This window comes from Typopeltis vanoorti, chromosome 2 (genome assembly GCF_054136105.1).
Source record: "Typopeltis vanoorti isolate ZY-2024b chromosome 2, IOZ_Tvanoo_1.0, whole genome shotgun sequence".
NCBI lineage: Eukaryota > Metazoa > Arthropoda > Arachnida > Uropygi > Thelyphonidae > Typopeltis > Typopeltis vanoorti.
In genome coordinates this window covers 20,103,908-20,128,241 of record NC_143550.1, presented here as the reverse complement: position 1 = coordinate 20,128,241, position 24,334 = coordinate 20,103,908, and the positions used below count along the sequence as shown (strand labels likewise).

The 24,334-nt window shown below is 37.9% G+C and overlaps 1 protein-coding gene across 3 annotated transcripts in view; it reads left to right on the top strand.

Annotated features, from left to right (window-relative positions):
- Positions 1-19,966, top strand: part of LOC150108862 (uncharacterized) — a 299,142-nt gene extending 279,176 nt beyond the window's left edge. For all 3 annotated transcript variants that reach the window (XM_090410451.1, XM_090410442.1, XM_090410458.1), the window contains 2 exons: positions 3,617-3,694; positions 19,428-19,966. In XM_090410451.1, the coding sequence (XP_090266577.1) occupies positions 3,617-3,694; positions 19,428-19,613 (264 nt within the window). In that variant the 3' untranslated portion in view covers positions 19,614-19,966. The remainder of the gene's footprint in view (positions 1-3,616; positions 3,695-19,427) is intronic.
- The last annotated feature ends 4,368 nt before the right edge of the window (positions 19,967-24,334 follow it).

The window sequence follows — 24,334 nt, the reverse complement described above, 5'->3', positions numbered from 1 at the left end:
CTTGATAAAGAGGAACAATAACCTGCTTGTCTACTCATCAAAGTATTCTTCAGTAACCAAGTGATCTGATGAGCTGCTTTAGCCACTTTTGCTATGTGCCCCCTAAACTTTAACTCCCTATCCACTAACACTCCCAAGTCTCTGGCTTCTGGCTTCATCAATTTCCTGGAGTATGGTTCTGCCAATGTGGTATACTGCTGATAATCTTTTCACCTCAAAATACATAACCTTACACTTTGCTACATTAAACTGACATCCATTCTCCTTAGCCCAGTCTGCCAATCTATTCAAATCATCCTGAAAAATTTTGACATCATGTGTATTAACTATTGCTGTACCCAACTTTGCATCATTGGCAAATAACTGAACAGCTCCTCTCAGATTCTTTCCTATATCATTAATGAACAAATTAAATAGCAGTGGTCCAAGAACAGAACCCTGTGGCACACCACTAATCACAGGCCTTTCTTTGGACTTTACTTCTGAATAAACCACTCTCTGATATCTCTCCATGAACCACCCTCCTATCCATCTCACCAACTCTATATCCCTTCCCATGTGCTGCAGTTTACTGATTAGGATTCCATGTGGTATACCGTGAGAGGCTTTTGAAAAATCCAGCAGTATCACCGTAAACCTATTACCCTTATCCAATTCAGCCATCACTGTGTTATAAATCATGAGCAAGTTACTGAGACATGATCTACCCTTCACAAAACCATTCTGCCCCCCCCTCCCCCCATACAGTATCCCATTTCTATCTTTCCATTCCTGTATTTTGCTCTTGACAATCATTCCTGCAACATCACTGCCTGGGTGATATACTCTTGCAAAGTGTTCACTTAGTAATTCTACAGTTTCGACTGATTCAATTACATTACCACCATCGGCATTCCTTAGAATCATTCTGTCGTATACATTTTTTCTTTTACTTGCAGCATATTGAAAGAACTGTTTGGGATTCTCTTTAGCCTGCGTTGCTAACTTCCTTTTGTAATCTGCTTTTGCTTTTCTTACCCCACTAGTTACCCTTCTGGCCTGTGCCTTGTAAGAAGAAAGGTGACCTGCAATGTGCCTTCAGGTCACCTTTCCTGACTCTAGGTATGCAGTCAACCATTATCTCTCTCAAACACTCCTTTACCATCCCATACCCTATGAACATCCAGCCCTTGCAGTTTTACATGCCATGGCCATGATCCAAGCCAATCTCCTAAGCTTGTCATACTTACCAGCCCAGTAATTCCACATATACCCTGTCTTAACTGAAAATTCCACACATTTAGCTACCTGGCAGGTCAATACCATATGATCACTCTCACCAGTTGGTAGCAACATGGTCATATTTGTTATAGACAAATTCTCAGATGCAATTACTAGATTGAGCACTCTCAAACCCTTAGTATATTCCATTACATGCTGAATTCTAATCCCTTAATAACTGCATAAAATCCTTTCCCTTCCTCCAATGTGTCCTATCTTCCCTCCAATCTATGTTGCCATAGTTGAAATCCTGCATAATAATTACCTGTCCTCCATTCATTGATTCTATTTGCGAATGCATTTACTATCTCCATCATCTTTTCCATCCTCTGGTCTATAGCAGCATCTAATTGTATATTTTGTTCTGCAGGCCTCAATCTCAAATCAGATAGCCTCAAATGTGCTATTTTCATTGTCCTGCAGTCAAACTTCTACTCTCTTTGGCTGCAGTTCATTGGCTATCATTAATAACACTCTTCCACCCACTCTTTTCTCTCTATCCTTTCTGAACACACTATACCCGTTCACATTCTATTCCACTAACTATATCATCTTCTGTTACCTATGTCTCACTAATGCCAATAACCTTTGACTAGGATGAATCAACCAAGGCCAAAAATTCCTCCTGCTTGTTTGTAATGCTCCTGGCATTAGTGTACATAAAGTGCAAAAGCCCCATAGGTTCACCCGTATATTGATGCCTTACATTAACTATCGCATTCGGGTTTGTTACCATTGTTACTAACTCAGGCATATTATACACATTCTTATACTCAACTGCCTCACTGATATCTGCATATCCACTCAACAGCTTCCCCACCCTCCTCTAAAAGCTCTTGTTTACCTGATTCAGCACATCCACTTTCACTTCATTCATCAACAATTTTTCCATTCTCCAAACAACAAATCCATTCAGATGCAAACCATCCTTCTTGTATAAGTCTTTTCACCCATCAAACTCACTCAAACTCCACACCAATCCTCCTGCATAACCTACACATCGAGTCAATCTGTATTATTCCCTATTATGGCTCTCCTTCTCAGCTCTACTCTGTCATACTGTGGTAACAGACTCGCTATCTTAACTCTCTCACTCTTTTCTTTTGCTACTTCCAGTAATTTTTTCAAGCCCCCTCTCATTGTGGAAGAGAAACCTGAAGAAGAACAAGCTAGGTTCAGATCAAATAGAGGTTGTCTAGATCAGATTTTCACTTTGCAGTAAATAGTATAGTTGAGAAATCATGACAATATGACAGAGATCTGTGTACTTAAGTTTTGTAGATCTGAAAAAAGCATATGACATGGTGCCCAGACAAAAGCTTTTCAAAACATTACAATTATATGGTGTAAACTGAACGCTATACAGAGCAGTGTATACACTGTATTTAAATTGTCAATTAGCAGTTATAATTGAAGGAAATACAGGAAGGTAATTTGATGTAAAATCTGAGGTTAGACCAAGGATGCACATTATCTCCACTGTTATTCCTCATTTATATGGATCACATTATGAAAGAAAGTAGTATTAGGCCTGATATTAGAATTGGAGATGTCAAAGTTAGCTCTTTACTTTATGCAGATGATGATGTAATCCAAACACATCTAGTGCATGTCTCCAGGATTCTCTAACTAAATTGAATAACAGTTGTAACAAATTTGGCATGACAATGCAATAAAGACCAAAACATTGAAAATTGGCAGAGCATTGAACACATCAACTGCATTCTGAATGCAGAGTCTATAGAACAAATAAAATATTTCAGATATTTAGGCACAGTTTTTAGGTGAAGATGGCAAATTAAATCTGGAAATAGACAACAGAATAAGCAAAGCTGCTATAGTAAGTAGTCACCTGAATAAATTTATATGGAATAAGAGAGAGAAGTTAGCCAAAACACCAAACAAGACAGTTAGTTAGTTTTCAAACCAGTTTTAAGTTATTATGGATCTGAGGGTTGGGTTAGAAATAAAGCTCTTCATCAACAACTGTTAACCACAGATATGAATGTTCTGAGAAAAAAAATAGATGCTTGAATAGACAGCATGAATATCAGAATCATATTAAAAATGAAGATATCAGAAAGGAACTTGACATTGTTAGCATTTAAGAATGTGTAAGCAGAGCTAATCTAAAGTGGTATGGACACTTAAATAGAATGTGTTCGGCATTGTTAGCAAAACATGTTTGATGCCAAGATGATAGATATCTTTGCATCAAATTGTAGATAAGAGATTAATAATAATGTAAACTTAATCATCTAGTGCTGTCTCTTAGTAATCTGAATTCCCCTTGAGGATACATATCAGGAAATTGATGATGATTATTTTTTTTTAATTTTTGTGTATTTATTCTAAGCCATTAGCATTGGTGACATGGGGTTGCAAGCTGTTGATGAGCCATGTTAGCCATTCTTCAGTGATCTCTTTCATCAAGGTTAGTATCCATTTTTATATAAGTAGATATTGCTCCTGAAACCTTATTTTATAAAAAAGGTATTTTATTAAGAGGGAGATGTTAACACATTCGCTGCCAACTACAAGTATACTCGTAGTTGGTAAACCAGCTACACAAGCCAGCTACGAGTATACTCGTATGACACTTACCGCCGGCAACGGGATTACTGTACTGACCTTGAAGAAGTGAAAATGCTTGGCTTGTGGAGCTAGCATCAAAACTGTGTATTCTCATAGATAGTATTCTCATAGAGGGCGCTAGTGGGTCAGGCGCTACAAACGTGCTTTGAAGAGCTCCTGATTCAGATAAGTTTTACTAGGAATAATTAAGTATATATGCGTAATTGTTTAAGTAAGAGCGGCTGTAAACGTTGTACGCTACCGATAGTATTAGTGTGGGTTTTTTTTTCTTGCTTAAACTAAATACGAAAACGTTAATATTAGACCTAGTAACCTGCAGAGAAAAAAAAATGGCGGCTGCATTGTCATTCCATAATTTTAATTTGGATTTCAGTAGGTTCGTTAAGTGTGAGGTCTGTTATATGTATTCCTTCGATTACATAAATGATTTGTGGATGTTTAGTGCGGATGGAAGAAGGGTGTGTGCGAAATGTGACCTGAACGAGGAATTGATGAATGCGAATATGAAGTTGATGACAGAAAGTGCTAGTACCGATTGTGTCGTGAGTGCACGTTTGAAAGAGAATGGCGAGAAAGACAGGCGAAAAAATGTTAAAAAATCAGGAAAAAAGAAAAAGAGCGATTTGACAACCGTAACGGATGTTAAAAGGGACGAAAGTGAGGCGGAAAGAAACGAAATTGAGAGAACGAATGAAAGTAGAAATGGCGTGGTGCAGAAACCGCAAGTAAAAAAAATCGAAAGAATGAATGATAGCGAAAAAAGAATGACTGATGGCGAAAGTTGGACGCATGTTGGAACGAAAGTACTAAACCAAAGAAAGATGAATGACAGTAAAAGTGAAAAGAATGATAGCGAAAGTTGGACGCATGTTAGTCCGAAAGTACGGAAACAAAGAAAGATATGTGAGAGTGAAAGTGAGAAGAATGACAGTGAAAGTTGGACGTATGTTGGACCGAAAGTACGGAAACAAAGAAGGATGAATGAGAGGGAAAGTGAGAAGAGAGGGTCGAGAGTTAGAAAGTTAGAAAGATTTAATGATAGAGTGAATGTGTCGCGAGGTTCAGAAGGTGAATTGGATTGGATGAAGCAAGAAATGAAATGGATGCGGAATGAAATTAAGAGAATGCAGGTCAAAACTATTAAAATAAATCATGATGGCATGAAAGAGTTAACAAAAGATGAGCGAGTGGCGTTGTATGGCGACTCCATTATTAAAGGTGTGCTAGAGGATAAAATGCACAAGGTATGTTTTCCAGGCGGTAAAATGAGTAGAGTGATTGAGGCATTGAACATGAGGCGGGAACGAGCAAAAGAGTTAATTGTATTAATTGGAACAAATGATTTGAGAGAGAACAAAGAGCATGTCAAAATGAATGTCAGGAGACTGCTTGGAAAGATAAAGGAGAATAGTGTGACAGGAAGGGTGGTCAGTGTGTTGCCTAGGTATGATTGTGGTGAAATGAGGCGGAGAGCAAGGATTATGAATGATATTCTGGCTGAAATGTGTGAGGAGATGGGAGAACAGTTTGTTAATGTGTGGAATGAGTTTGAGGGACGAAGTGAGCTGTATGGGAGCGATGGACTGCATTTGAGTGGTTATGGTGTGAGTCGCTTGGAGAGACTGCTGCTGGAAGGTAGAGAAGTGAATAGAGAGAATGAATCAGATCAAGAGGGGAGTGATGTGGAAGAGCAGGAGAGTAAGACAGGAGAGATTGAAGGAGTGGAAATGAATGTGGAAGTGAGTGGTATGAGTATAGATAATGAGAGAATGGGTGTGCAAGAGGAGCAGGGAAACGGGGAGGCTCAGGGTGGACAGGGATACACAGCGTGAGAAAGGTGGATGCTCCAAGAGGAGGTGAGAGAATGTGTAGGCAGGAAAGTAATGGGATGATCAGGGATCAAAAGGAAACAGATGGAATTGCAAAGGGTTCTAAAATGAAGAAGCAGAAAGGGAAATGGCCCCAGTCCAGCATGGAGAGATCACATCGAGTGAGTGGTATCAGTGGAACTAGCTGTAGATCCAGAAATGAGTTGTTGTGTTTGTATACCAATGCTAGAAGTATAAGAAACAAGGCGGATGAAATGGTTGCACTAATTGCGTCTGTGCACCCAGAGATTGTCGGAATAAGTGAGACATGGTTAGATGAGGATGACATCCTGACAGCAATAGAGATGGAAAGGTATGATGTGTTTCGTGAGGATAGAAGGGGTAAAAAGGGAGGGGGAGTGCTATTGATGATAGAGAAAGAGTTATGTCCATACAAGGTACAGATGCAAGGGGGAAATGGGGCCAGTGGTTTTGAGGCAGTATGGTGTGAGATAGAGGTGAATAGAATCAAATACTTGGTGGGATGTTGTTATAGACCTGGTAATGTGGATGGTGGTGATAGTGAAATGTATAGTCAAATAAGCCAAGCAAATAAGAAAAGAGTGATCATTATGGGTGATTTTAATTATGGCAATATAGACTGGAATGAAGAGATAGCAACTGGAAGTAAAGAAAATGAGTTTCTTGAGTTTTTGAGGGATAACTACCTCAGACAGTATGTAACAGAGGGAACAAGAGGATTAAGGGTCTTGGATTTGGTCATCTCATCAGAGGATGTAATTATTAATGAGGTATCAAATCATCCACCAATTGGTGAAAGTGACCATGAGGTGATTACTTGGGTGGTTGCCAGCAGTGCAAGGACCCCTGAGAAAAAAGGGTATATGTGGAACTACAAGGGGGGTGATTATGAAGAGCTCAGGAGACAGCTTGCAGGTGTAGCATGGAATGAGGAGTTAGCTGGAAAAGAGATCAATGCAGCTTGGGGGATTTTCAAAAAATATTTAGTGGATGCAATGTCTAAATGTATACCACGGGTGAGAAGGTTAAATAAGTTAGGTGTGAGATGGATGAATAAAGAGATTAAGCATGCAATACAGAGAAAAAGGGCATTGTGGAGGCAGCATAAGAGAAGTGGAAGTAACCAATTTCATGAGTTCTACAAAGACCAGGCAAGGAGAGTGACTTGGTTGGTGAGAGTAGCTAAAGAGAGGCATGAACAGCAGTTAGCTAATGAAGCTAAAAAGAATCCTAGGGAGTTCTTTCGATATGTAGCCAGCAAAAGAAAGAATGATTATGGAAGGATGACATTGATTGGAGGAAATGGTATAAAGACAGCTGTTGCAGAATGTGTGGTGGAGATACTTAATGAGCAGTTCATAAAGATCTTTCAATCTTGTGAATGTGACTTCATGGAGAGATTAAGAGCAGTTGATGATGGGGAGGAGAGACTGACTGTAAGTGAGCAAGAGGTGTTTGGGGAGTTGAGTAAACTAGATGTAAATAAGGCTGTGGGACTTGATAATGTATCACCGCGTATTCTGAAGGAATGTGCCAGAGAGTTGACACCTGCCTTGACATATTTTTTTAATAAGAGTCTTGCACTTGGTCAAGTCCCTAAAGAGTGGAAGGAGGGCAAGATTGTGCCGCTTCATAAAGGAGGTGATCGAACTCAAGCATCAAACTATAGGCCTATCTGTGTGTCGGGTGTTGTGGTTAAGTTGTTGGAGAAGCTTGTGAGAGCTAGAATCCAGAGTTGGGTTGACAACAATGGTATAATCTTTGATGGACAGCATGGATTTGCTAAAGGGAGGTCGTGTTTTAGTAATCTACTTACTTATTACAATAAAGTGACTGCTTCCTTGGACAGAGGAGAAGGATACACAGTAATATACTTGGATTTCGCAAAAGCTTTTGATAGAGTGCCTCATGATAAGTTGACAGTCAAACTAGAGCAGATGGGGTTGGATATTAGATTAGTGCATTGGATTGGAGACTGGCTATCTGATAGGTATCAACAAGTTGTGTATGGGGGTGCAATATCCAGGAAAAGGAAAGTCACTAGTGGAGTGCCTCAGGGATCTGTTTTAGGGCCATTACTATTTAACTTGTATATTAATGATATTGGCGAAGATTTGGATGGAGATATTCAGTTGTTTGCAGATGATGCAAATTTGGGAAGAACCATAAAGAGTAGTGAAGATGTTGTGGCCTTGCAAGAAGACTTGAATAAATTGAGTGATTGGGCAAGCAAATGGGGGTGTGAGTTCAATGTTGCAAAATGTAAGGTTTTAAAATTTGGAAAACAAAGATGGGATGCAGAATTTATGCTTGGTAAGAATATATTGTTGGAAGTAGAGGAAATAAGAGATCTGGGAGTGATAGTGGATAAGGATCTAAAATTTAGGGGTCACATCGCCAAAATTGTGAAGACAACACAAAGACTTCTGGGAATGATGAGGAGGACACTGACGTGTAGAAGTAGGGAGATTCTTGTTCCATTGTATAAGGCTTTGATTAGGCCACACATGGACTATTGTGCCCAGATTTGGTCACCTGGTTTTCAGAAGGATGAGGTGATGTTGGAAAGGGTCCAAAGGCGACTGACTAAGGTAGTTTCTGACCTCTGGAATGTCGAGTATGAGGAAAGATTGAAAAGATGTAATTTGCAGAGACTAGTGGAGAGAAGGAAGAGGGGAGATATGATAGAGACCTACAAGTTGGTAAGGGGTTGCTATAGGATCAATGGTGGAGAAGTTCTACAGCGAATAGTGGGAGATCAGGGGAGAACCAGAGGTCATCCCTGGAAACTGTGTAAAGAGGGTGTGAGTAGGGGAGTGAGAGGCAGGTTTTTTTCGTGCAGAGTTGTGAATGATTGGAATGCCTTGCCTGAGAGTGTGGTGTCTGCAAGGAGTTTGAATGTGTTTAAGACCCGGTATGATGAGATGTGTGTGAGATAAAAGGACCTCCTAGATGAGTCTTTGACTCCATGAGGTCTTGTTTAATAATAATAATAATAATAATATGCTCTGCACTAGCTAACTACAAGTATACTCGTATGACGCTTACCGCTGGCAACGAGATTACCGTACTGACCTTGAAGAAGTGAAATTGCTTGGCGTACGGGAACAGACTATGCCGAAGTAGCGTGGCAGCAAACGTATTAAATCCAGTTTTATTTTTACAGCCGGTGAAACTCGGGTCGAAATCCATCGACATCCATAGAGTTCCAATGCCGAAAAAACTATCGGTTGAACCAAGTGTAAATGATCACTTGGATGGTATAACACCAGGGCAACTCCAAGCAAAGGTGGAGCAAGCTCCCTCACTAACTTTAATATTCTTTCATAATGTAAAACCCAGCTCCTAAGAGATGTATATATTTTGTTTTACGTTATGAGAAGAGGTCACTACCTAGACCGGTTTCAATCTTTTGTGAGGTCTCATCAGTGAGTAGGTAGACCTGGAATATCAAGGTTTTTAAGTGAACAGAAACTTACATACCTCTACTATCAAATTGCCAAAGTGGTGTACTATATGTTGTTAAATATTGTTAACTACAAAGATAATAAGCCGAAAGGCTATTTTACCGGTGAATTTGTTAATTAAGAGGAAGATGTTAAATCCCGTTTTATTTTTATAGCCGGTGAAACTCAGGTCGAAATCCATCGACATCCATAGAGTTTCAATGCCGAAAAAACTATCGGCGGAACCAAGTATAAATGATCACTTGGATAGTACAACACCAGGGCAACTCCATGCAAAGGTGGAGCAAGCTCCCTCACTAACACTTTAATATTCTTTCATTACATAAAACCCAGCTCTTAAGAGATGTATATATTTTGTTTTACATTATGAGAAGAGGTCACTACCCAGACCGGTTTCACCCTTTTTTGAGGTCTCATCAGTGAGTAGGTAGATCTGGAATATCAAGGTTTTAAGTGAATAGAAGCTTACATACCTCTACTATCGAATTGCCAAAGTGGTGTACTATATATTGTTAAATATTGTTAACTACCAAGATAATACGCCGAAAAATCAATGCCGAAAAAGCTATCGGCGGAACCAATATAGTACACCACTTCGGTAATTTGATAGTAGAGGTATGTAGGTTTCTGTTCACTTAAAACCTTGATATTCCAAGTCTACCTACTCACTGATGAGTCCTCATAAAAGGTTGAAACCGGTCTGGGTAGTGACCTCTTCTCATAATGTAAAACAAAATATATACATCTCTTAGGGGCTGGGTTTTACATTATGAAAGAATATTAACGTTAGTGAGGGATCTTGCTCCACCTTTGCATGAAGTTGCCCTGGTGTTGTACTATCCAAGTGATCATTTACACTTGGTTCCACCGATAGTTTTTTCGGCATTGAAACTCTATGGATGTCGATGGATTTCGACCCGAGTTTTACCGGCTATAAAAATAAAACGGGATTTAACATCTCCCTCTTAATTAACAAATTCTCCGGTAAAATTGCCTTTCAGCTTATTATCTTTGTAGTTAACAATATTTAACAATATATAGTACACCACTTCGGCAGTTCGATAGTAGAGGTATGTAAGTTTCTGTTCACTTAAAACCTTGATATTCAAGGTCTACCTACTCACTGATGAGACCTCAAAAAAGATTGAAACTGGTCTGGGTAGTGACCTCTTCTCATAATGTAAAACAAAATATATTCATCTCTTAGGAGCTGGGTTTTACATTATGAAAGAATATTAAAGTTAGTGAGGGAACTTGCTCCACCTTTGCATGAAGTTGCCCTGGTGTTGTACTATCCAAGTGATCATTTACACTTGGTTCCGCCGATAGTTTTTTCAGCATTGAAACTCTATGGATGTCGATGGATTTCGACCCGAGTTTCACCGGCTATAAAAATAAAACGGGATTTAACATCTCCCTCTTAATTAACAAATTCGCTGGTAAAATAACCTTTCGACTTATTATTTTTGTAAAAGTATTTTATTTTGAATGATAAATTCAGTTTTACTTATCTTCATTTATTTTTGTTAGTAAAACAAATATTCAGAATCCTCTAGTCAACATCAACCACTTATGGAGAAGTGCCATGAAATATGACACACCTTGTGTGAGACAAGCCCACTTGTGCAAAAAAACATTGTCAGTTTGGCATAAAAATATTCTCATCTTTTCCTAGCATGTTACAATTTATATGTTACCTGCAAAAAAAATCAACATCCTCATATTACATACATATAATTTAATATTTGTTGGTTCACTTTCACTTAAATGTACAGCAGTTACATAATGCCTTATCCCTCTAGCTACCAGAAATAGTAAGAATAATGAAATGCTAAGATTGTGGATGGTAGAAAAATCAAAGTTGAAACTAACATACACTTCTACTCTGATTTGTAAGGATTGTAGTTGTATAAATTGTAGAATTTCTTGAGTTCTTGAGAGATAACTATCTCAGGCCGCATGTAAAGGAGAGAAAGTGAGGATCGAGAGTTCTAGATCTGATCATTTCATCAGAGGATGTAATTGTGAAATTGTGAGAGGGGTTTCACACTTTCCTCCACTTGGAGCTATAACATGGAACAATGAGTTGAGCGATAAGGAAATAAATACTGCATGGGAACTGACAAAGAAATACGTAACAGCATCAATGTGTGAACGAATTCCAAAGGTCAAATTCTGAATAAGGTAAGTGTAAAATGGATGAATTTGGAGCTTAAGCATGACATCTGGAAAAAGAAGGTACTTTGGAGGTAGTACAAGATTAATAATGGTAATAATCAGTTATGTGAAGAGTATAAAGAACAAGCCAGGAGAGTGACTCAGTTAGAAAGGAAAACAAAAGTGCAATATGAGCAGAAATTGGCAGACCAGGTGAAGAAAAAACCCTAGAACGTTTTTTAGATATATGGCAAGTAGAAGGAAGAATGATCATGGTAAGCTGATGTTAATGGATGAAAGTGGTAGAAAGGTAAATACTGCAGAAGACATTCAGGTATTCAAGGATCAATTTATAAGGGTGTTTCATCCTGATCGGGATGGAATCATAAGGAACTTAAGCATAGAGGACATAGGAGACGATGGCTTAATTGTGTGTGAGCAGGAAGTCTTTGAGGAAATGAATAAACTTGATGTCAATAAAGCAATAGGATTTGATGACATATCACCACGCATCTTAAGGAAATATTCCAGGGAATTGGGATGATGAAAGTCTTTCAACAGCACCAGTTCTAAAGGAGTGGAAGGAGGGGGGTTGTTCCACTGCATAAAGGTGGTAAGGCTGTAGCTTCAAATTATAGGCCTGTCTGTATATCTGGAGTTGTGGTGAAGGTACTGGGGAGATTAGTGAGATGTAGGATACAGAAAGTGGTTGATAAAAGCAGTATTCTCTGTGGTTATTAGCATGAGTTTGTTAAGGTGCGACCATGTTTCACTAACTTACTTACGTACTATAACAAGGTAACAAATACCTTGGACAGGGAAGATGCATATACAGTGGTGTACTTGGATTTTGCAAAAGCTTTTGATAGACTGCTACAATACAAGCTGATAAATAAATTGAAACAGATGGGATTGGATAACAGACTTCTGAGTTGGATCAGTGACTGACTGGCTGTCAGATAGGTATCAGAAAGTTGTATATGTCGGTGCAGTATCCTGAAAGAGGAAGATCACTAGTGGTGTACTGCAGGGGTCAATTTTGGGACCATTGTCATTCAATTTCTATGTGAATGATATTGGCATTAGTTTAACTAGTGATATACTGCTGTTTGCAGATGATGCAAAACTGGGGTGATCAATGCAGAGTCAAGCAGATCTATGGCCTCACAAGAGAACCTGAATAGATTGCATGGGGGATATGATATGAATGGGCAGATAAGTGGAACTTTCAGTTCAGTGTTGCAGTGTGTAAGGTTTTGAGATTTGGTAAGCAATGATGGGATGCAAAGTGTACACTTGGTGGGTAAACTTTAAGGGAAGTAGAGGAGATGAGAGATCCAGGAGTGATGGTGGACAAGGACCTGAAATTCGGGAGCCACATTGCACAAGTTGTGAAGATGGCACATTGGATAATGGCAATGATGTGGAGGATCCTGACATGCAGAAATGGGTTATGATTCCATTGTATAAGGCCTTGAACAGGCCTCATATGGATTATTGTGCTCATATTTGGTCACCGGGTTTTCATGGTGACGAGGATATGGTGGAAAAGGTTCAGAGAAGATTCACAAAGGTGGTCAGTGGTCTTTGGAATGTGGAGTATGAGGACAGATTGAGAGAATGTAAGTGGGGGGGGGGGATCTGCCCTGGGCAGCACTTTGAACCTTACCTATATGTCGTTTTCTCTCTTTATAGTATTTTTGGTGTGTATGGAGAGGGGGCGACAAAAGCTCTAGCAACACCACTGCTTATGCAAGAATGCTTTGGTTTCAGATACTTTTTTTTTAATAATTAATTGTGGATTTTTATGTTTGTGTAAAAGGTGCTGTAGAAGTTGTGAGCTTGCAGTGTCTGTAACGTGTGGATTGTTTGTTTGTTTATAAAATCTTTTAACTTAAAGCCAATTCTGACCAGCATTGAAATAAGATGGTAACACCTATTTCTTTGCATAAGTTAGATATTGATTTCAGTTGTTTTGTGAAATGTGAGGTGTGCTACATGTATTTGCTAGATTAAGACAGATGGAAGAAGAGCATGTGCTAAATGTGGAGTTCATTGGCAGTGATGCATCAGTGACTGAAGGTTGATAGTACCGAGAATGTAATAAGAAAATGAGTGCTCATCTGATAGTGAAGAGAGATACTGTGAAAAGCAGCGAATGAGTTGTAACAAAATTTTGAAAAAGTGATGTAAGCAATACGATTGTAACAAAAGTACTACAAACGTGGTGATGACATGGAGTGGAGTAAGACAGGAAGATGCGAAATATCATGGATAAAAGAACAAATGAAGAATGTAAAGAAGCCGGCATGAAAGATAGGAACTCAAGTGACGATATTAGGATAGAATTGGTAAGGTATAAGAATTGAGGTGTGTGTGTGTGCGCGCGCGCAGAGTGAGAGGATTTTTAGAGAAGGGATTGGCAAATGAGGATGTAAGAAGGAAGGTGCCAATGGCAGATGAGTCAAAAATTAATGATTGCAATGGAATGGTGGAAAGTAATGTAGTGCTGTATTGGGACTCTATAATGAAAGATGTAAAAATGGAGCGGGTGTCAAAAGTATGTCTCAGAGGAGCAATGATAGAAAAAGTGACCGAAACCAAGTAGAGGAGAAAAAAATGCATAGGAGAGTTGACTGTGCTGGTTGAAACAAATGATTTGCACGGAAATGTGAATTTAAGGTAGCACAGGATTTATAAGTATTGCTAGAGAATGTGACGAAGAAGAAGAGTGTGAGAGGGAGAATTTATTAGATATTAGAGAGCTGAGCAGAAGAGTGATGATCACAAATGGCATGATAGCTAGAATGTGCAGGAAGAGAAGACTTAAGGTTGTGGATGCATGGGATAAACTTGAAGGAGAGAGAGCTGTTTGCTGCAGATGGTCTGTATTTGAGTGAGAGTGATAGTGTGAAGCAGGATAGATTGCTAATGAGGTGTGGAAAGTGTGTAGCCAGTCAGGGAAACATAAACTAGATAGTGAGACTGGATCTGGTGTGAGATAAGGAAGACAAGATAGGGATACAGTAGATTCAAGAGAATTGAATAATAAGATAATGAATTGTGGGAAGGAATGGGAGACTAAGGGGAAACTACTGTGCTTGCTTATACACCAATGCAGTGAATATTAGGAATAAGGGTGCAGAGTTTGTGGCCTAGATACAGTTAGTCTGCAAGTCACTGATATCAGTAAGACATGGTTAGTGACGGATGACATATTCATGGGAATAGAGAATGATTGTTACAACAATTTTCGAAAAGACAGCATTCATCTCATTCAGCAAAGAGGAGATGCTATACTGTTGATGCTAAGGATTTCAGAAGACTTGTCCTCTCAGTGTAGAACTGAAGAAAGTAGTAAAGATAATGGTTTTAAGGCGCCATTTAGTGTGTGGTTGAAGTTGGCACAAATTTTAGATATTTGGTGGGATGTTGCCTCAGAACCACAAAATGTAGAGGGAGATGATTCTGAAAGGTCAGATACATGAGACTGTGAGCAACAGGAATGTGATAATAATGGGTGACTTTAACTATGGAAGCATTGTCTGGAAGCAGGAAATATGTGTGAATAAGGAGATTAAATTCCTTGAGCTACTTAGGGATAACTATTTTATACAGCACGTAGTTGAAGCAGCAATACATGTGACTTTGGTGTGATATTTAATAATATCATCTGATACAGTGATAACACACTGGTGTCCCAAACCTAAGGACGAACACTATTTCTGAAGATTACAACTGCTAATTCCACCGAATCAACTTGTACATCTGATGATTTTGAGTAGAAAGCAGGCACACATTCAAATTGCCGAATTTTGCGCAAAGGGGTTTTGCGGTAGCATTCAGCATCTTGTGGGAATGGGTACTTGGGAGAAGGGGGACAACATCAGGTAACACTGAGCTCAGTGGAGTCTAGAGGGGATAATGCTGGGTATAGAAACAATGGCATTTATATGGTGGCACAGATAGCAACATCCTGGCCAAAAATTATTGGGATCACTGAGACGTGGTTGACAGAAGAGCAGTGGCGCACTCAGGATTTAATCTTGGAGGGGGCCGAGCACTCAGGATTTAACCTTTGGGGGGGGGGGGTGAGTTGAGTAGACGTTTTGTGAATACACACTACACATCGCATACGACCTATAACTGAGCATCTGCAGTGATCGCTAATTCATAAGTAGCACACAACATAAATAAAAAAAATGAATTTTAATTAGGAAAAGATTTTTGGAAATTTTTCTAGTGTTTTTCCCTTTTCTTTGGGGGGGAGGGTTGCCCGAGCCCCTTGGCCCCCCTCCCTCTGGGTGCGCCACTGCAGAAGAGGATATAATAACAGGAATAGAAGTCGCTGGGTACAGCATTTTTCGGCAAGATAGAAAGGGAAAGCATGGTCGTGGAGTACTGCTTATGATAAGTGGAGACGTTGGAAGGCAGTGACACTAATGATTTTGAAAGCATATGGTGTGAGGTAGAGGTGGGCAAGACAGGATATTTAGTGGGGTGTTGCTACAGACCCAGGAGTACAGAGGGTGTGGACCAGGAAATGTTTAGACAGTTGAGTTTGGCAAGTGCAAGAAGAATGATTGTTATGAAAGATTTTAACTACAGTAGTATGAATTGGGGAGAGGAAGATGCATGTAGCAATAAGGGAATGGAATTTCTAGAATTCTTGAGGGACAAATGTCTTAGGCAACATGTAATAGAGGGAACAAGGGGTTCAAGAGTTTTCGATTTGGTTATAGCATTAGAAGAGTTGATAATAACTGAGATGACATCTCTCCCACCAGTTGGAGAGAGTGACCATATGGTTTTCACTTGGAAAATGAATAGACATGCAGGAGTCTCAAAGAGATGGGAACGTATGTGGAATTATAAGGCAGGTGATTATAATAGTCTAAGACGTCAACTTGGGGAAGTTTCATGGAGGGAGTAATTGGAAGGCCAGGATATCATTAGTGCATGGGAAATTATGAAAGAATATTTGTTAGGAGCAATGGTAAGTTGTATACCATGAGTGAACAAGAGGACACAATTTGGAGTAAAGTGGATGACAAACAATATTAAACAGGAATTGCATGCGAAAAAGAGGCTGTGGAAGAGATATAAGGAGACAGGAGAAGAGAAGATGCATGAAGAGTGACTAGTATGGTAAGGAAGACGAAACTGGAATATGAAAGGAGATTAGCCCTAAGATCCAAAGAAAATCCTAGGGAATTTTTTAGCTATGTGGCTAGTAGGAGGAGAAATGACTGTGGAAGAATGATATTGTGGAATAAAAATGGGAATAGAGTGACTGATGCAGAGGACATAGTAGAATTGTTCAATGACCACTTTATTGGAGTATTTCATCCTGAAGGAGATAGTTTTAAGGCTAGAGGGATAGGACAGGTTCGATGTTTAGAGGTACAGGAGGAGAGTATGTTTCAAATACTGAGTACTCTGGATGTCAGTAAAGCTTTGGGACTGGATAGTATTTCACCATGAGTTTTGAGAGAATGTGCTAGGGAGCTGACAGTGCCTTTGACCTGGCTTTTCAATGAAAGTCTGGCTACTGGAAAGGTGCCCATGGAATGGAAGGAAGGTAAGATAGTGCCATTACATAAGGGCGGTAGCAGACTGGAAGTGTCTAATTATAGACCAGTTTGTGTGTCATCAGTAGTTAGTAAGACCTTGGAGAAAGTAGTGAGGGACCGTATACAGCATTGGGCAGATGAGGCTAATGTTATCTGTGAGAGTCAACATGGATTTGTGAAGGGGCTCTCTTGTTTTAGCAATATGCTAGCCTTTTATGATAAAGTTACAAGTGCATTAGATGAGGGAAAGGCATATACTGCCATTTTCTTAGACTTCATCGAAGGCATTTGACAGGTTGCCACATGATAAATTGATATTTAAGTTGCAGAACATGGGTCTGGATGTCAGATTGGTCATCTGGATTCAGGATTAGTTGTCTGATAGGTATCAGAGAGTTATGTATGGTGGTGCAGTTTCAAGGAAGCAGAGGGTTACAAGTGGGGTCCCACAGGGCTCAGTGCTGGGACCTATATTGTTTAACCTTTATATCAATGATGACATTGTCAGTGGATTGAAGGGGGATGTTCAGTTGTTTGCAGATAATGCAAAGCTGGGCAGGATTATTAGTAATAGTGCAGATGTGGCAGCCCTGCAAGAGGATTTGAATAAGCTAGATAGATGGGCAAATGAATGGGGGTATCAGTATAATGCAGCAAAATGTAAGGTCTTGAGGTTTGGGAAACATCGATGGGACACTGCATACTCTATGGGAGGAGTTATACTGGAGGAAGTAGGGGAGACAAGAGATCTAGGATTGATGATTGATAGAAACCTGAAATTTAGGGGATATATTGCAAAAGTGGTGAAGGTAACACAGAGGATTGCTGCAATAATGAGGACACTGACTTGCAGAGAGAAAACAGTTATCATTCCATTGTATTAGACCCTGATTAGACCACACTTGGACTATTGTTCTCAGATTTGGTCCCCAGGATTTGAAGGGAATAAATTAACTGTGGAAAGGGTATAAAGGCAGATAACAAAGATGGCTTCAGGACTGTACAATGATAGTTATGAGGATCGGCTGAGGGAATGTGGACTGCAGAGTTTGGTGGATAGAAGAAGGAGAGGTGATTTGAGTGAGACTTTTAAACTGTTGAGAGGTGGTTACAGGGTTGAAACTGGGAAGTTCTTTCGCTTGGTTGAACAGCGGGAAGGAGTGATGACAAGAGACCATCCCTGGAGGTTACGAAAGGAAACTGTGAGCAAGAGGATGAGGAGTGTTTTCTTTGCATGGAGGGTGGTTGAACCATGGAATGCATTACCTGATGGAGTGGTGAGAGTGAGAATGGTCAATGAGTTTAAGGAGTGGTATGATAGACTTTGTGTTTCTTAGGGGGGGGGGACCTCCCCTCGATGAGTCTTGACAGATGTTATGTTCTTAGGAAGGACCTCCCACGATGAGTCTTTTGACTCCATGGAGGCCTGAATAATATTATTAATAATATATTTCTGTCTTTGGTGGCACTTTTTACTGTATCAATCCATCTACATCTTGGTCTTTTTCTTGCCAACCTAGCAAAGAACACATGTGTTGCTAATCTTTCCTCTCCCATTCTGTTTAAGGGAGATTAACTGAGATTCACTCTACTAACATATTCCTGATCGCTAACAATGGCAATCTAGTATCCTCATTTTTAATATGATACTGTCATTGATGCCATCTGTTTGCTCCACTAATCTTTCTTAGAACTCTCATATCATTGGTTTCCAGTCTTTTATCAAGTGTTTTATGTCTAACCCAACTCTCAGATCCATAAGTTAAAATTGGTTGGAACACTGTCTTGTATATAGCTTATTTAGTGTTTTGACTAATTTCTTTCTTTATTCCATATAAATTCGTTCATTCCACTTCCTACCACACCAGCTTACTTACTATCTTCACTAAAAACTGTGCCTAAATTCCGGAACTGTTTTATTTGTTATGTAGGCACCATTCAGGATACATTTGATATTTTCAGTGTTTCTGCCTATTTTCATTGTCTTTGTCTTTTTATTGCTGATTTCCAGTACAAGTCTGCAAGGGATGGAAGATATTATTTTATTTCCTTTTTATGCATTTCATACTTAAAGAAGGGTTTTTTTGTTTGTTTGTTTTGTTTTCTTTAAATTATTCGTTCTGGATCTTTTAATCTCTTATACTTTTTTTCTTTTTTTTTTTTTAAAGTTACTAAGTTCTTGGTATTGTTCAGCCTTCTATGTTTCTTGTTACACATATATGTAGTTCCTCTCCTGACTACATCTTATGTCTCTTTTATCTTGCCTGCATGAACTCTTTAATGGTCTTTTCACCGAGAGATTACCATAAGTTCTTAAAGCATCTTCTTGTGTGCCCATAACAATGGCCATATTTTCTACAGTATTACATTATATTGAAATTGGTAAGTTTTAGCATTATCTAAGATTTTCAAATGTTAATTGCAGTTTCTATAATGAAGCAAGTTCAACGTTCATATTGTATTGTAATGCTAAGCTATTACTATATGTTATTTATTCATGTGTTTATTTTAATTTTTGCTTCTAGAAACGAGCTTTGCATGGTCCAGAAGGCCACTATGCTAAGGATGGGCAGTACAATTTGCTTTTATTACATAAAGCTGAATATCTTCAAAACTCTGACTTAAATGATACAAATCTCTGTCCAGATTTTGAAAACTCTTTTAGGAGAAAAATTAATACTTACCTAAAAGGAATTTGGCAAGTCAAATAGTTTTTATCCTGTTTGGTATTGAGAACAAAATGTTCAGTGTTTCTTGGGCATTACTTATACTAAATTTAATTCAAAGTTTTTGACCTAAATGAATAACAATGCTTGGCAGTACTTACTTATTGTGATACTTTGTTTGCACTCCTTCCACTTTAAAAAAAAAAAAAAAAAAAGAGGGAGAATGAGATTTTTTTAAAATTTTTAATCTGTATATTTTATTTTGTAAATATTTGTAAAATGCCGTTTCATATAACATTTATTTTGTTAAAAAAGTCATATTTTTTATTGATAAGCAGTCTTTTGTAACATTTATTGTTTCTTTTCTTTCTTATTAAAAAAATGCATAAACAAAAGAATTCAGAAATCTTTTTAAAATGAAGTATTTCCAGTGTCTAGCACTGAATTTCTTTTAGCATTTAAGAAAACTTGAAGTGTTGAAAACTTGAAACTCATATAACCAGTCAGTTACCAAAAAAAAAAAAATTTCTGATAAACTGGTTATTTATATGAAAACATGGTGAATATAAATAAATACACACATGGAATTTCAGTGATCATTAGAGTAACACTGAGACATCTTACACAGACTAATGAAGAATAAATTATAAAAATAACTTTATATGAACCAAAAGAGAAAAAAAATTTCCTTTCCTTGGTTATCATATTTATCAATTGTATCTTCATTGCATGTAAATGGTATTAAATGTTGACTTATGATTGCACTTTTCATGAGTTATAAAGATTATATGGTTTTATGCAGTTGATAATGAAACTTCAGGATATAATGATTTTCAAAATGCAGTTTTGAAATGCACCAAACAGAACATATCTTATCAGAAGACAAAAAAAAAAAAGCTTTCCATATCAACAATAGATAACAAGCCCTCTTTCCTCAAAAGGCAATCCTGAAATAAATTACAAGTTTTAAATGCACCAAACAGAACATATCTTACCAGAAGACTGATGAGATATGTTCTTTTTTATCAGATGATTATAGCATTCTCGTACTCACAAGAATGCTATAATCATCTCGCCAAAGACCTACTTCAGATGCTTACTATCATAGCTATTATTCATTACTCACTGTGGTAGTTGAGAGAATGATAATCTCTTCTTTGGCTAGAAAGATTCTAATCCTGTCATTCTCACACACATACATCAAATAGACCTACCAGCTGGTTGAAATGTAGAATTGATAGCCATGTAGCAATAGTTTGTTTTGAATTTTGGCCAAAGCACCTATGCACTTAAATGGTCACTGCATTATCTGTTTATTGCAAGTGTTCTTTCTGGCTAGTTTGTCTGTTTTGTATTTAAAAAAAAAAAAGATTCCTAGGAGGAATCCTGCTGTTGTGTCCTAGATGGAATTTGAACTCAAGTTTTGAGTTCAAAGACTTAAGTTCACAGCAGTGGCAGCTCATCCATAAGGGCTGCAGGACTGCATTGAATGCAACTCCAGCGTTGAGTTGAGTTGAGTATACTAGTAAGTAGTACTGGCTAGTATACTCAATGCTGGAGCTGCATTCAATGCAGCCCTTATGGACAAGCCGTCACTGGTTCACAGTCATTATTAAGTGAACTATAGATGCTCTCCTACCTTGACATTAACTGCAAATACCCTTACTTTTCATTAAGTATATAACTTAAACACACATATGGCACCTCTCTAACACAGAAGACTGACCTTAGAATGGAAGAGTGGGTAGCACGGTTTTTCCACAAACTTATAATTTTACATTCCCATACAGGCAAGTTGGCTAGCATACACATGCAGTTGACAGACAAAAAATACAAATTGTGTGTAGTTGATGGATATTAGCATTAGTATATAGATGGTATTATTGAGTAGATATTGTTTTATGGAGTGGAGTGAAGTGTCCTCCTGCATGAGTTCTTGGCCTCCTCTGATATTTCACTTAAAAATAATATTGAAGTGCTGTTATTACCACAAAGATGCCATCATGTGAAATATCGTATAATGAAAATCTTCTTCCTCCCTCTCAACAGTAGTAAAAAAAAATTAATGATAAATTGCTAACTTGTGAATTAATCTTGAATTTATTCTTTGAGGATATCAACTGACTCTCTATACTTACACAAAACCAATGATAAATCTGAGACTGATAAACCAGTCCTTTTATACCTACCAGTGTGTTAAACTAAAATAATGACCAATCAGTATAACATAGCATGTTTTTTTTTTTTGCTATGGAGCACCCCCCCCGTGTTTGAATGTGACACCTTTGAACTGTGATTTAATGACTAAAACTATTATGAAATAGATAATGCATTTTGAAATACATAACTTGGGGTGGACCTGAAATACTTCATTTTTGTCTTCATAAACTTAAAATTTATAAACTTGGAACTTAACTAAGATAATACTGTTATCAATAAATTGTTTAAAAGCATAAAAACCAAGTGACCAATAATAATAATTTGCAAAAGAATTAAATATGATAACTGTAAAAATTGAAATATGAATGTTAAAAATGCATGGGCAATGATTAAAAAACCAGAAAGAGATGAATATTGTGGGGAAATGATTAAACCTCAAAAAAAGGATGAATGAATAAAAACATAATCTTCAGAAGTGTGAAAAGCACTCTGAAGGAAAAAATGAGGAATGATAGATGAAAAAAGTCAAACAGGTGGAGAAGTTTACTTAAATGGCTGCATTGAATCACTACTAATTTCTCATTGGTGGAATTTTAATGTGGTTGAGCTTTGAATTCTCCGAAATCACATAGGGGTGATGGATGTTTATAAAATTGCTGTCACTTATGGCTATACTTTCTGAGATTGATGTTGAAAGTTTTTTCACTTGGTTATACTATAAATTAAAGATACTGTACTGAGAAATTATATTCTTGGTTTCATCCTTTATCCAAGTGTAAACAAACTGATGAGACCTCAATAAAGGTCAAAACTGGTCTTGGCAGTGGCCCTTCCCATAATGCATAGTATTATCCATGTCTGTAAGAATATGTGCATTGCATTATGGGATACCAAGGCAATTAATATAAAGTCATTAGCCTATATATATATATATATAAATACACACACATGTAGCCCAGTTGTGAAGTGACTTTACATGTAAACTTTCTTTGTTTACACTTCAATAAAGGATGAAACCAGGAATATACTTTCCTGGCATCTTTAATTTATAGTTTCTGAGATCCATAACATGGTTTTATTTTGGAAATCAAGGATGGTTGCTTTTTTTCAATTTGGGAGGATGTGGTTCTGTTCGAATGCACAGATTATGATTTCAGTTTTGCTGGTTTTTTATTTTGATTTTTATTAAATGGTCTTCAGAAGTTAATATTTGATGCATGTTATTTACACCAAGAGATATATGCATTCTTTTTCTACAAATGAGATTACTACATCTTGTGTGAATGAAACTGTCAATCACAATTTACGTTTCCATCTGTCACAATTAAGTGAATGTAATTGGCAGAGCGTTTCTGAACAGGTGGCTATTCATAGATGAGGCAACAGTTATGGCAATGATGAGGAGTAGCTCGATATGCAAAAGTAAAGAGATTATGGTTCCTTTGTATTAGCTTTAAGGAAGTTCTTATTCAAAGGAACCACAATCTCTTTACTTTTTCTACAGATTTATTGTGACATGGATAGGGATATATTAAAAAGTGTACAGAGATGATTGATTAAGGTTGTTTCCAGCCAGTAGAATGTGGAGTATGAAAAGAGATTGAAGGAATACTGTTTGCAAAATCTCATGATTAGGAGTGTGGAGGGAAGATGACTGAAACATATAGATTTGTAAGAGGATTTTTACCAGATTAATGTAGAAGAAATTTTTTATAGGACAGAATGACATGGGTAGCACAAGAAGCCATCCCTGGAAGGTATGGAGTAAGTAAGTTCTTTTCATGGAGTGCAGTTGATAAGCTTGAATGCATTGCCTAAGAGTGTGGTGAGTACAGACACATTGAATCATTTTAAGGCATGGTTTGATGAGCTTTGGATGTGACATCGGTAACCTCCCATAGTGAGTCTTTTGATTCCGTGAAGGCCTGGAATAAATAAAAATAACTGTAATTTCATGTTAGTGGAGGGTGAGATATCTGCAAGTATCACTGTGCTTGACACTAAACCCATCATGTCACTCACTTGAAAAGCTTGATGCAAAATGGCACACGAAAAGATCATAAGATGTGGTGTGCACTTATTTTGCAATGGAGATGCTTACATTCATTTGCTATACCTGGACTGTGGTGAATCACTGAACACAATGCAAATAAATCATTGTGTTCAGTGATAATAAAGCATAGTCAACGTTACCTAGCCTACCACAACAAATGACAGATTTGATGTTAGAATTTAACATCGAACAGTGTATCCAGTTTATATTTGTAATTACCAATCTATAATGAGAGCCTGGTTGGTCAAGTGGATAACACTTCCATGTCTAACCGGTAAATAGATTGTGGATTCAGGTTCCACTGCAGGAATAAATCTTTGTGAATTTTTAGGTAGTAACTGTATTTCATCACTTAGTGTGAGATCACCATCCTCTTACTGCAGGTCTGAAGTAGCTTGAAAAATTAGCATGTTTGGTCCGTAGGACAGGAGTTATAGATTTTATTTTATATAACCCGTACTCCACCTACATACTAATGTACAATACGTTGTCTTTTATGGGTGGGATTCACTTTTTTTGTGTGTTGCTCCCACCCATGAAAGGTTATTTGTAA